Source organism: Corythoichthys intestinalis, chromosome 9 (genome assembly GCF_030265065.1).
Source record: "Corythoichthys intestinalis isolate RoL2023-P3 chromosome 9, ASM3026506v1, whole genome shotgun sequence".
Taxonomy (NCBI): Eukaryota; Metazoa; Chordata; class Actinopteri; order Syngnathiformes; family Syngnathidae; genus Corythoichthys; species Corythoichthys intestinalis.
Window position 1 is genome coordinate 57,159,941 of NC_080403.1, and position 14,742 is coordinate 57,174,682.

General features: G+C 44.7%; 1 protein-coding gene across 1 annotated transcript; it reads left to right on the forward strand.

Annotated features, from left to right (window-relative positions):
* Window positions 1–1,652: 1,652 nt before the first annotated feature.
* Window positions 1,653–6,430, forward strand: LOC130922092 (proline-rich protein HaeIII subfamily 1-like). The gene is made up of 3 exons (XM_057846605.1): window positions 1,653–1,662; window positions 5,259–5,496; window positions 5,599–6,430. Exons 1-3 carry the CDS (start codon window positions 1,653–1,655, stop codon window positions 6,428–6,430), a joined length of 1,080 nt encoding a protein of 359 aa, XP_057702588.1.
* The last annotated feature ends 8,312 nt before the right edge of the window (window positions 6,431–14,742 follow it).

Sequence of the window (14,742 nt, forward strand, 5' to 3'; positions counted from 1 at the left end):
ATAGAAAATCTGAAAGTCCTTGAAAGTCCATGTTGCCCAACGACAGCCCCAAAACATCACTGCTCTAAAGGAGATCTGCATGAAGGAATGGGCCAAAATACCAGCAACAGTGTGAAAAGCTTGTGAAGAGTTACAGATAATGTTTGGCCTCCATTATTGCCAACAAAGGGGTAGATAACAAAGTATCTGTTTTTTTTTCCCACAATCTGTCTCTCATGGTTGAGGTTTACCCATGTTGACAATTACAGGCCTCTCTAATATTTTCAAGTGGGAGAACTTGCACAATTAGGGGTTGACTAAATACTTATTTGCCCCACTGTAGCTTTTCATGGGACAACACTGACAAAATGACACTTTGACACAATGAAAAGTAGTCTGTGTGCAGCTTATATAATAGAGTTCTTTCATCCCCCCCCCCAAAATAACTCAAAATATAGCCATTAATATCTAAACCCCTGGCAACAAAAGTGAGTACACCCCTTAGAAACTATGTACATCCCTAAATGTGCAAGTTGAGTACTGCTTGTCATTTTCCCTCCAAAATGAGTACTGTCAGCATTGCTGCAGAGATTGAAGAGGTGGGGGGGGGGGGGGGGGGTCATTCCCACCACCATGCTTGACTGTAGGCATGGCACACTTATCTTTGTACTCCTCCCCTGGTTGCCGCCACACCTGTTTGAGACCATCGGAACCAAACAAATTAATCTTCATCTCATCAGACTGAAGGGGAAACAATATCGTCATCGCACACACCATATAATTGTCTGCATTAGTCTAACACATATATAGTCTAACACATACATATGACACCGTCTAAGTGTTTGCATTACTCTAACACACGTAATATAATTAATCAGGAAATAGTAGCATTTTCATATTTACGGTAGGACTACGCTACTAATATAAACTAAATAGAACACCATAGTTTAATGAGAGGAAATAGAAGAGATACACAATGCCATCTTATCACAGGAGTGACGCACCAACTCTGGCAAATCTGCTCTCCCAGCAAACTCCAAGGACAAAGCGCTTTGTCCTAAAACAAGCACAACCAGCCCGGACAGCAAAGTTGATAGCGGGCGTCCCAATCCGCGCACGAACCTAAGCCGCCCAAAACCGGCCACAGCGGGGGTGGCACAAAAGCAACGCCCAGAAACGCCTTCGACAAGACCCGCGTCAGCAAAGACTTCAAAAAGACTGGACACTGAGATAAGACAGATTTCTTCTGCTCGGAAACATGTAGCCTTGTTTTGGATCCAGAATTGTCCCTCTGTCGTCTGTTTTTGCCTTGTTTTTGACCATTGTCGACGAATAAATTGTCAACCTGTTTTCGGCGAGTGTTCTTCAAGCTTTTGAAACATGGAGTCAGTGTGCAAAGGGTTAACACAGGAACGCGCGGAGTTTAGCTTCCTCCTGGCCGGTCTCTTCGGGGGCGTCGAGCGGCGGAGCAAATTTCCGTTCTGTTGCCGGCCTCCCCGTGGGGTTTGGGCTGGGAGGACTAAATTCCTTCAAGACCATAGGATATGGTTCCAGTAATCCATGTGCATTGTTGACATGTCTTCAGCAAACTGTTTGCGGGCTTACTTGTGTACCGTCTTCAGAAGAGGCTTCCTCCTGGGGTGACAGCCATGCACATCAATTTGATGTAGAGTATGGCGTATGGTCGGAGCACTAACAGGCTGACCCCCCACCTCTTCAATCTCTGCAGCAATGCTGACAGCACTCCTGTAACGAGTCACATGACATGTTGGAGGGGAAAATGACAAGCAGTACTCAGTTTGGACATTAGGGATGTACGTAGTTCCCATGCGGTGTACTCACTTTTGTTGCCGAGAGTTTAGATATTAATGGCTATGTTTTGAGTTATTTTGAGGGGAAAATAAATGAGCTCTTTTATATAAGCTGCACGCAGACTACTTTTCATTGTGTCAAAGTGTCATTTTGTCAGTGTTGTCCCATGAAAAGATATACAGTGCCCTCCATAATTATTGGCACCCTTGAAAAAGATGTGTTTTTTAGCTTCTAATATTTTTTTTTATTCAAATAATATAGGACCTTAATGAAAAAAAAGAGAAAAATCCAACCTTCAATACAAGTGCATTCATTCAGTGGGGAAAAACTTTGAGTGTTCAATCTTGGTCTCACACAAAAATACACACGGTCCCAGGCTTCAACTGGGACCTTGTGCTTTGGTCAGATGAGACCAAGATTAAGCTTTTTGGCAACAAACACTCTAAGTGGGTCTGGCGTGCCACGAAAGATGCGCATGCTGAAAAGCACCTCATAACCACTGTGAAGTATGGGGGTGGGTCAGTGATGCTGTGGGGCTGTTTGGCTTCCAAAGGCCCTGGGAACCTTGTTAGGGTGCATGGCATCATGAATGCTTTGAAATACCAGGACATTTTAAATCAAAATATTTTGCCCTCTGCCCGAAAGCTGAAGATGGGTCATCACTGGGTCTTTCAGCAAGACCATGACCCTAAACATATGGCCAAATCTACACAGAAATGGTTCACCAGACACAAAATCAAGCTCCTCCCATGGCCATCTCAGTCCCCAGACCTTGTTTTGTTGGCAAAAGGGGGTTGTACAAAGTATTAGCACCAGGGGTGCTAATAATTGTGACACACATTATTTGATGTCAAAATTGTTTTTCTTTATGTGAGATTTTTTTTCCCCACTGAATGAATGCACTTGTATGGAAGGTTGGATTTTTCTCTTTTTTTTCCATTAAGGTCCCATATTATTTGAATTTTTAAAAAAAAATTATTAGAAGCTAAAAAACACATCTTTTTCAGGGGTGCCAATTAAAGATGTCCCGATCGGTTGATCGGGTCCGATCACGTCATTTTCAAAGTATCGGGATCGGCAAAAAAATATCAGAAATGCCTTTTTTAAATATATATACAGTGTATATTTTTTAATTAAATCGTTTTGTAATTGTATTCAATGTTACAGAATAAATGTCTTACATTCATCCAGAGTCTTTAGTTTTGGCTTAAAGTAGGGCTATCAAATTTATCGCGTAAACGGCGGTAATTAATTTTTTAAAAATAATCACGTTAAAATATTTAATGCAATTAACGCATGCGCTGCACAACCCTCTCACGCATTGTCGCGTTCAATCTATAATGGCACCGTTTTACCTATATATAGAGCTAACAGGCAGCGTAAAATGAGTAGAGAGAATTTTGGCAGTCTTTGGAGCCTCTTTTTAACTGGCTAAAGCCTTAAAATCCCTCTCTCAACAATTAGAAATATCGTGGGAAGCAATGTGGGGAAGAACGGTAGTGGTTGAACTTTTCCTTAACACCCTATGTTACTTCCCAACGCAGAGAAGATATATCAATTGGTGCCACGACGCACAGTCATGGTTGCAATTCCATTCATGCATTTGGGCAGAACAGTTAAATGGCTACAGTATCATTTACTGAAAGCTCAACAAATACACTAGATGGCAATATTTAGTCACAATATACAAAGTCAAATTTATCCTTTAAGAATTACAAGTCTTTCTATCCGTGGATCCCTCTCACAGAAAGAATGTTAATAATGTAAATGCCATCTTGAGGATTTATTGTCATAATAAACAAATACAGTACTCATGTACTGTATGTTGAATGTATATATTCGTCCGAGTTTTATTCATTTTTTTCTTAATGCATTGCCAAAATGTATATGATCGGGAAAAATTATCGGGAATGATTGGAATTGAATCGGGAGCAAAAAAAAAAAAAAAGCAATCGGATCGGGAAATATCGGGATCGGCAGATACTCAAACTAAAACGATCGGGATCAGATCGGGAGCAAAAAAACATGATCGGAACAACCCTAGTGCCAATAATTATGGAGGGCACTGTACTTAAATATCTGCAGAGATGCGAGGGGTGTACTCACTTTTGTGATACACTGCATATGTGGCCTCCGTCTTCCTGTATGACCTGCCTACAACACCTGGACATGCTCCTGATGAGGTGGCGGATGTTCTCCTGGGGGATCTCCTCCCAAATCTTGACCAGGGCATCAATGAGCTTCTAGGACCGTTTAAGGAGCAACCTGGCGGCACCGGATGGACCAAAACATAATGTCCTAGAGGTGTTCTATTGGTTTTAGGTCAGGTGAACGTAGGGGCCAGCCAGTTTTATCAATTCCTTCTTCCTTCGGGAACTGCCTGCATACTTTAACCAACTCCAAATCCAGACCTTCATGGATTAATACATTGATCATTGTTGTATGGTTTTGTTGTCAGCACATTCAACTATGGAAAGAACAAAGTATTTGATAAAAATATTTCATTTATTTGGATCTACAACATGCTACTTTAGTGTTCCCTTAATTTTTAACAGTGTATTTCCATTGATAATTTGAAAAGACTGGCATGTTTGGCTGAAAGAGGATCTCCGAAGAAACACATCTTTAGGTGATTATTCCAAATATGTGAAAGAGGCTTCCCCCCCTCTTAACTGTTCATGGGGGTGGTTATCTGTGTGTTGAGTTTCCTCTGGGTACGCTGATTTCCTCCCGCAGCCCAAACACATGCACTTTACATTAAGTGGAAACTTGAACTTGCCCCCAAGTGTGGTTGCCTGGATGTCTGTCCACATGTTTTAACATGGTGACATGGATGGATAGGTAACAACTTGATTTGCATGAAACCTTGTTTTACATCTGCTATGAATTATCCAACACAACCTTAGTTGAGGCAAAAATTTGACAACACGACAACTATAAGACGATAATGGTTAGGCATTGTCACTAACGTGTTAGTAAGTAACGGGTTATTGTCATCTGATTACTTTCTTTCAGTAACGAGCAATCTAACACGTTCATTTTTCCAAGCCAATTATCTGATTTAAGTGGTTTTACTATTTTGTTATTGCCTCATAATCATGTAGAATGAAGGGAATAGTATATTTTCTCATATTCACTGTTTGACTGTTTGCATTACTCAAACATGTTTGTATTACTCTGACATACCCAATATACAATAGATAGCACTTATACCATCGTTTAAGGAAAACAAGCAGAATATATTTGCAATAGGGCATAAGAGATACATGACGCCTTCCTATCACTGAAGCCCAACGTGTGCATCATGCAACTTGACTGAGCAAGATTGACGCTGACAAGGCAAGACATCGACAAGCCCGCAATCAGTTCTCCCGGACAGTCCAGAACAAATGGCGGGAAGTCCTGTCCCAACACAAGGAACAAGAAAGGGATCCAGGGCGGTCCCCATCCGCGCTCCTGTTAACCAGCCCTCAGGGATGAGGAGCCATGCCACCTCCCCCCACGCCCGCTTCCACCACTGCCTGCCAACCCGGACCCCAAGCCACCGCTGAAACCCCACCAACCAACATGGCACACCGAGGGACCACCACGGCCCACTAGCCCCCGGGGCAGAAAAGGAACCCCACCCAGAGGGGGCAATGCCCTGCCGCCCCAGAAAATCACCTTCATCCCCCAAGGAGCCACGGACAGCGCCCCAGACCATCCGTGCACCATTAACCAGCCCTCAAGAAAGAGATGAGGGGACCCCCCCCCACCACTGCTTGCCCACTTGGACCCCTAGCCACCCTCACAACCCCAAAAAACGAGGTGGCACACATCGGGACCCCCACGGCCCACTGGCCCCGGGACAGGAAAGCATCCCCACACGGAGGAAGCAAAACCCCACCAGCCCAGTAAATTGGCGGGAGTGAATGTGGCTCATCCCTCCTGCCGCAGCTCTGGCAAAAGGGCCACTATCATCCCCACGGGACCCAGGGCGGTCCACATCCACACTCAAGGAAGGGATGAGGGGACGCGCCACTTTCCCTCACGCCCGCTCCCACCACTGCCTGCAAACCCGGACCCCAAGCCACTGCTGAAACCTTACCAACCAAGGCGGCACACCGAGGGACCCCGACATCCCACTACCCCCCAGGGCAGAAAAGGAGCCCCACCCGGAGGGGGCAATACCCCGCCGCCCCAGCCAAGTGCAAAGTGGCCACAGTCATCCCCCCAGGAGCCAAGGGCGGCACCCCAGATCATCCGTGCACCATTAACCAGCCCTCAAGGAAAAGACGAGTGGACCCCCTACCAACAATCACCCACTTGGACCTCTAGCCACCGCCACAACCCCAAAACTGACGTGGCACACTGCGGGACGCCTACAGGGCAGGAAAGGATCCCCACACGGAGGAAGCAACACCCCGCCACCCCAGTCACCAGGGGGACTGAGTGCGGCTTACCCATCCTGCCACAGCTCAGGCAAAGGGACCACCATCATCCACCTGGGAGCCAGGGCGGCCCACATCCAAGGTCAGGAAAGGGACGAGGGGACGCGCCACTTTCCCCTACACCTGCCCCCAAAACCACTTGTGGCAGGAAAGGATCCCCAACCGCAGGGAGTGACACCCCAAGATGCCCAAGAAGGATGCCTAGGTAGAAAAGGAATAGGAAGGCCAAGGAAGGAGAATGCAACCAGCAGTTAAGAATAGAATAAAGCCTTCAAACTGGGGGCAAACCAGTCCAAAATCTGGGTCTCCAAAAGTGTGCTTTTGTGAAGAATGGAAAGTAGTTTTGCCAAAGGGAAAAAAAAGAACATTTCCAATTCCTTTAATAAGAGCAGAGATGACATACAGACACATACAATAAAATGGCTGAAATTGTTACCTAAACATACCGAGCCTGGGCATTTTGACATTATTATTATGCATGGACTCTATGAACCAGAGGTAGACGTAGGTCCCGGAGGGTAAATGCACGTCAGTCATCTTTGTGAAAGAAACTAGAACTGCAGCGATGAGGTATCGCCTAAATGACAGCAGGTCAAATGCAACGGTCACGATGAAGAAAGATTTCCATGAGAACAGAAACCGCGTTGCCGAGGCAACCGTCTTCTGCACCGAAGACAGAATGAGAGCAGAGGTGCGGACTTTGGAGACGGGCGGCAACAATAAGAAATTATTTCACACGTCTGGATGTCACTTTGGTGCAGATGATGCTGAAATCATGGCAAAAACGCAGAATGGAGGACAAAGCGGTACCTTGACTTATGAGTTTTATTTGTTGCGTGACCTCATAATGCCAAGCAAATTAGGGTGGTAAGACTGACAAGAGGCGGGGCTAGCGGACAGGCAAGCAAGGCCCCAGCCAATCAAGGGCCAAAATGTACAGTGGTCATGTCATTACTTCTGTAGGGCGCCATTTGGAAGTAAACAGTACGAGTACAAGTAAGTGAAGTGGGAGGGTGTTGTTATCGGTTGACTTCCTGTTGATGTTGGGTCATTTCCTGTTGATTTGGGGCATTCAAGGTCGCTTCCTGTTATTATCGCATTAGTTCCTGTTAATTTTGGGGACACTTCCTGTGGATATCAGGTTGTTTCCTGATCATTCTGGGGCATTTCAGGCACACTTCGTGTGGATATCAGGTTACTTCCTGTTGTTTTTGGGCATTTCAGGATCACTTCCTGTTGATACTATGTCACTTCCTGTTGATTTTAGGGCATTTCAGGGTCACTTCCTGTTGCTTTGGGGCATTTCAGGGTCACTTCCTGCTGATATTGATTCATTCATTGGTGATATTGTGTCACTTCCTGCTGTTTTGGGGGCATTTGGGGATCACTTCCTGTTGATATCATGTCAATTCCTGTTGATTTTAGGACATTTCGGGGTCACTTCCTGTTTGATTTGGGGCATTTCAAGATCTCTTACTGTTGATATTGTGTCATTTCCTGTTGCTTTGGCGCATTTCAGGGTCCCTTCCTGTTGATATTGGTTCATTTCCTGTTTATTTGGGGCATTTTGATAGTGGGTCACTTCCTGTTGATTTGAAAGCATTTCTGGGTCGCTTCCTGTTTATTTAGGGGCATTTTGGGGTCACTTCCCATTTATTTAGGAGTTACTTCCTCTTGATATAGGGTAACTTCCACTTGATTTGGGAGGATTTCAGGGTCCTTTCCTGTCGATTTGGAACAATTCTCAGTTCACTTCCTGTTCATATCAGATCACCTCATGTTGACTTTGGGGCATTACAAGATCACTTCCTGTTGATATCGGGTAACTTCCTGTTGATTTGAAAGCATTTCTGGGTCATTTCTTGTTGATTTGGGGCATTTCGAGGTGACTTCCTGTTGATATTGGGTTACTTCCTGTTGAAATTGGGGCATTTCGGGGTTACTTCCTGTTGATTTTCGGGCACTTCGAGATCACTTCCTATTGATATTGTCTCACTTGTTGATTTAAGGGCATTTTGAGATCACTTCCTGTTGATTTTAGGGCATTTCAGGGTCAGTTCCCGCTTGATTTGGGGCTTTTCAGGGTCACTTCCTGTTGATATTGATTCACTCCTTGTTGATATTGTGTCACTTCCTGTTGTTTTTGGGGCATTTGGGGATCACTTCCTGTTGATATTGTGGCACTTCCTGTTGATTTTAGGGCATTTCAGGCTCAGTTCCCGCTTGATTTGGAGCATTTCAAGATCACTTCCTGTTGAAATTGGGGCATTTCGGGGTTACTTCCTGTTGATTTTGGGGCACTTCGAGATCACTTCCTATTGATATTGTCTCACTTGTTGACTTTAGGGCATTTTAGGGTCACTCCCTACTGATTTTGGGGCATTTCAGGGTCACTTCCTATTGATATCAGGTTACTTCCTGTTGATTTGGGGCATTTAGGAGTCACTTCTTTTTAATATTGGGTAACCTTCTCTTGATTTGGGGGCATTCGCAGTTCACTTCCTGTTCATATCGGTTTAACTCATGTTGACTTTTGGGGCATTTCAAGATTTCAGGGTCACTTCCTGTTGATTTGAAAGCATTTCTGGGTCATTTCCTGTTGATTTGGGGCATTTCGAGGTGACTTCCTGTTGATATTGGATTACTTCCTATTGATTTTGGGGCATTTCGAGATCACTTCCTGTTCATATTAAGTCGCTTCCTGTCGATTGGGGGCATTTATGGGTCACGATAAAACGATAAATCAGTTTTTGGCAGGTGCATATCGCTATCACTTTTTTGGGTACGAAATATCACGATATATCACCATTTCGATATTTTTCCACACCCCTAGTGCACAGGGGTGGTGGGAACACCCGAGATTTATTGCTCGGAGACCCTAGCAACTCCACTCAGACTTTCTTTACATTGGCAAATTACACATGCTCGATAGCCAGAAAGAAAGGTGAAAAGCTAAAAGAAGAAACATCAAATAAACCAAGGTCGCAGAAATAGCCCTATCCATTGTGCAAGACCACCAGCACGGCTTGGTATTGGCTGACATGTGTTTTGCAGCTTGGCTGGTTTATGTTGAGAAAGCTGTGTGTGTTTATCATCCTTGGCTCGCCTCCATGAGATTTTGACACTTGTCTGCAGGCTAGTTTGGCAAACAGAGAGAACAAAGACCAAACCTGGTGGAAGCTCTATCTACCATCTTTGCGCGAGGATTCCAATGCGAAGCTAGTAAAAAGGCTTGTAAATGTCCCTTCAGAGGAGAACAATGCCGCTACAGGCCCGATTTAAGCCTGCTTCTCATTCTTCCATCCTTCAGTCGCAGGCAACAGCAGCATATGGAAGCCATTTGGTTCACGTCACATATCCTAAAAATCATGCTGGAAATCTCAATAGGCCGTGCGGTTGCGCACAGAACCTCAGGTTGACGACGTCTTCTGCAGGAGGTCAAAATACGGCCTACGTACCTTGAGGTTCTTATCGATATCTACTTAGCAGAAATGAGAAAGGGGCGACTTAGTGGGTATGTTTAGCGGTGTGTGTACCAACACATCGATTATTAGATTCAACACGGGACGATTCGATTACGATTCATAAATGTTCAAAAATAATGATTTTCTCTAATAACTTAATGACAACCACTGCTAGCAGAACAAAATTCAAGGCACGTCTGCTGTCCAGACACCTTAAGGGACGAACAAGGTGAGGATGGCGGCAGCAGAAGTTATTAAGTGAGTGATTACTCCTGTATAAAAGACTCGAAAATAAATTTGTGTATGAGACAGGCAAGCACCGGTTGGTCGCGCTTTGGGTCCTCCTCTGTGCGCAAGTTATTTTTTACAGTGAGAGACGAAGAGAGAGAGTTCACTGCTCCTTGCCTTTCAGTTTTCCAGCAGTAGGTTCAAGTGTTAATTGTAAAATGTCCCTAGTGTGTTGTAAGTCCCTGTGGGTTTATAAGAGGTGAGTACACTACAGAATTCACCCACATGGGACGCCAAGCGCAACCCAACCAAACAGGATGATCGGACGAAAAACATGAAAAAATCGGATTCGTGCATTAAGACCTGCAGTATGAACCAATCCTAATGTAATGGGTATACGCAGGTTCGCATGTGTGAGCGGTGTATGGGTTCGAGTCCTGACCTGAGCGAGGTGGGATCGGAATGTGGTCGGTGCGGCGCGAACACACCGGTTACATTGGTGCTCTGACCCGGATCGGAGGCGAAGGTTTTTGGGGGATGAGTGTAACGGGTACACGCAGGTCCGCGTGTGTGAGCGGTGCCTGGAAAACCTTCCCTCCGATGCCTTCATGTGGGTGCCCTGGCGGCTGGGGTCTCAGTTCAAGCTTATGGCCTAGCGGTTAGCGTGGACGTGCCATGCGGCGCGGGTTCGAGTCCTGAATGCGGTCGGCGAGGTGCGGACACACCGGTTACACTAAGGCTAGGTTCATACTACAGGTCTTAATGCACGAATCCGATTTTTTCGTGTTTTTCCGACTCGAGTCAGGCATTAACTTGACGGTCTGAACGGAACAAGTCGCATAGAAGTGGACCATTTCAAATCCGATATGAGTCACTTTGGCTACGTTCATACTACAGGTCTTAATGCACGAATCCGATTTTTTCGTGTTTCTCCGACTCGAGTGAGGCATTAACTTGACGGTCTGAACGTGACAAGTCGCATAGAACGGGACCATTTCAAATCCGATCTGGGCCACATTTTTCCAGACTGTCGCGGCGGTCTGTACTGTCCAGTCCCGCAAATCGGATTTCATGCAGCAATTACGTCATCAAATAGCGAGAGAGTCGTTACCGTAGCGATGCACCTGTGCGTTATTAGCGCCTAGCTTGCAGTGAACACGGCTTTTGAGGAAGGGCTGAGCTTGACAACAGTCATAAAAAATAAAAATGGGTTGAGGATAAGCCTGAGAATGCTCAGTTTTCTCTCTGTTCCAAGTGAGCAATATTTCAACATTGCCTCCACGGCCGAGAGTCGGGACAAACTGCCCGTATGTGTGTGTGACGTGCACGAACAGTGCGTGCATGCTATCGATCCATATAAACTTTGAATATAAGCCTAAACGGGGATTATTTATGTCTGTTATTTGTGTCCACCTTTTGAAAAGCAAAATATTATATCCCTGGAATGACGGATGACGTCTGTCATTTGTTTTGATGCTTCTGCGCATGCGGGTCTTCTTGCTTAGTGCGTGTCGGACTGCGAATTAGTGCGCATGCGTAATACTTGAACGATCTCAATGGATAAAGGCAGTCTGAACGGGCACGCCAAAAAAACGGATATGACAAAAAATCACAGGTCTTAATGCACGAATCCCATTTTTTGTCATATCTGTTTTTTTGGCGTGCCCGTTCAGACTGCCTTTGTCCATTGAGACCGTTCAAATATTACGCATGCGCACTAATTCGCAGTCCGACGCGCGTTGAGCAAGAAGATCCGCATGCGCAGAAGCATCAAAACAAATGACACACGTCATCCGTCATTCCAGGGATATCATATTTTGCTTTTCAAAAGGAGGACACAAATAACAGACATAAATAATCCCCGTTTAGGCTTATATTCAAAGTTTATATGGATCGATAGCATGAACGCACTGTCCGTGCATGTCACACACACACACGGTTAGTTTGCCCCGACTCTCGGCCGTGTAAGCAATGTTGAAATATTGCTTCTATGGAGCAGACAGAAAACCGATCATTCTCAGGCTTATCCTCAACCCATTTTTATTTTTTTATGACTGTTGTCAAGCTCAGCCCTTCCCCAAAAGCCGTGTTCACTGCAAGCTAGGCGCTAATAATGCACAGCTGCACCGGTACGGTAACGTCTCTCTCGCTATTTGATGACGTAATTGCTGCATGAAATCCGATTTGGGAGAGTGGACAGTACAGACCGCCGCGACAGTCTGGAAAAATGTGGCCCAGATCGGATTTGAACCACATACGAAAGTGACCCAGATCGGATTCGAAATGGTTCAGTTCTATGCGACTTGTCACGTTCAGACCGTCAAGTTAATGCCTCACTCGAGTCGGAAAAACACGAAAAAATTGGATTCGTGCATTAAGACCTGTCGTATGAATGTAGCCTTTCGTATGTGGTTCAAATCCGATCTGGGCCACTTTTTTTCAGAACATGACTGGCGGTCTGAACTGTCAAGACTCCCAAATTGGAATTCGTGCAGCAATTACGTCAGCAAAGAGCAAGAGGCACGGAGGACGGCAGCCGTGTAGGCATTAGCGCTTAGCTTGAACTGTGCTTTTAAGCACGAAGTGGGCTTGACCACGGTCATAAAAAAAATAAAATGAAGAATAAGCCTTACAATTTTCAATTTTTATTCTGTGCGCCGAATGAGCAATATTTCATTAATGCACACCTGTCTGAGTCAGGGCAAACCGACATCCACGTCCACATTATTTCACGCACACACGTCAAGGCTCATGTGTGTCTATCAGTCCATATAAACTTTGAATATAAGACTAAACGGGGATTATTAATGTCTGATATTTGTGTCCTCTTTTTGGAAATCAAAATATGATCACTCTGGAATGACATACAGCTAGCATGCGTAATTTGTTTTGATGCTTCTGCGCATGCAGGTCTCTTTACTGAGCCCATCTCGGACTGCGAATTAGTGCGCATGCGTGATACTTGAACGGTCTCAATGGACAAAGGAGCTCTGAACAGGCACGCCAAAAAAACAGATATAAGACCTGTAGTATGAACCTAGCCTAAGAGACTATTATCATGCAGGGACACAGAAATGTAGAGTTGTCCATAGGTTTTATAGTAGATGTCATACTGTTCCATGATCTGAGCTCGGGGAAGCATATAGATGATAAATAGAAGTGATCCTGGAATGGACCCTGGAGGAACCCCACATGTGAATTTGGTTTGTTCTGACCAATGGTTTCAGATTGACACAAAGAAATCCCTATCATAGACTTCTTAATATAGTGACGGGGCGCGGAGCCGATTCATAGGGGGCCTATCTCCGTCAAAGCTGACCGAGTGGAAACACAAAGCGCTTTTTATGTTGAAAATTCTTGCGAATAAATGCTTGAATCTCTGAATTTTTTATGTGTATGAACTTAAAACAGTCTCGATTTTTGGTTTAAAAGCAAAAAAACGGGCAGTTAGCATTTATTTTACGTAAATATGTCGATTGTGATGCTAGTCTTTCAGCCAACGTGGCGCCGCCTCATCACAACAAAGAGCCTTTTACGATGAAAATTCTTGTGAATAGATGGTTAAAGCCATGAATTCTTGAATGTGTGAACGTAAAACAGTCTCGATTCTTGGTTAAAAGCAAAAAAAACAGGTAGTTAGCATTAATTTTATGTAAATATTGCGAAGTAGAACGCCAATGCTGTCGTGGCTAATTTCTCCCATTGATTTTTTTCATGTTTCAAAATGCATGCGTGGTACGAAAAATATAATAATTACCTTGAATCCTGGAACAAATAACTCCTGAGACAATCCTTCTTGTTTGTTTGCGGTACGGCTTTCGTACTTTTTCAACTTGAATCCAGCGTTAGATCGCTGCGTGCGTGTTTGAGAATAACTTCTCTTGATGCTAGGTGAGGGCAGGCCCCCTTACTCGAAGGGATTGGCGATGGGGCGGCGTAGGGTCGGTTGCCAATGGGCTTACACTCAAAAGGGATTCACACGATTACTAGGTTCTAGATCATAGAGCTGATTTGTGTACACTCTACCTCTCCCAATCACTTAGCTTATAGACTCCCCCACAGCCCTCTCCTTCTTTCCCTGGTCAAGCAAGTAGCAGAACAGATGATTTGCCTTTGTCAGTATTCCGATGAATATCATTCAGGACTTGATAAGCACGGTCTTTGTGCTGTGGTGTGTCTGAAATCCAGACTGCGACCTATAAACCAGTATTTACAGTAATAAAAGAAATGCAGTTTTTCATATTCTAATCGGAAATCACATTGAACCATACCCAACCCAGGGAGCTGAAGTAAGTGAACCCCCGTCTTTAATAAATGGTTTGACCTGTCTTTGGCAGCAACCAAACATTTCCTGTAGTCGCAGTTCAGATGTGCTCAACCATTCGGGTGAATTTTGGACCGTTCTTCTATCCAAAACTTGCAGTTCAGCAAGATTCCTCTCACGTCTGCTGTGAATAGCTCCCTCGAGGTTATGCCTCAGCATCTCAAACGGGTTGAGGTCTTAATAACACATCTGTGACTTTCTTTTGTCACCCCCCAAGGATCAAGAATTATAGCCCTATTTTCTTCAAGGTCACGAATATAAACCAACCCAATGAAAAACAGTCTGTCTTTATGGTGCGAACACCTCTTCGCAGTGAAACACTGTTACTATTGCGTCCCGAAAAGAGTCATCTATCCGTTCCTGATACTTTTGTTCCTTGGCGGAGGCAGTAGTTAAACCATTTCTTTGTCAATTTACAGTGTAACAGAGGTTCGAACAGGATCCTCGTGCCAAGGGACATTTTAGAAACGAAGTTATGATGGAAATTAAAACGTTCACTGGAATT

Coding starts and splice junctions, on each gene's coding strand:
- LOC130922092 (XM_057846605.1), top strand. Junction 5,497..5,598: donor GACAGCGCCCCAGACCATCC/GTGCACCATTAA, acceptor CCAAAAAACGAG/GTGGCACACATCGGGACCCC.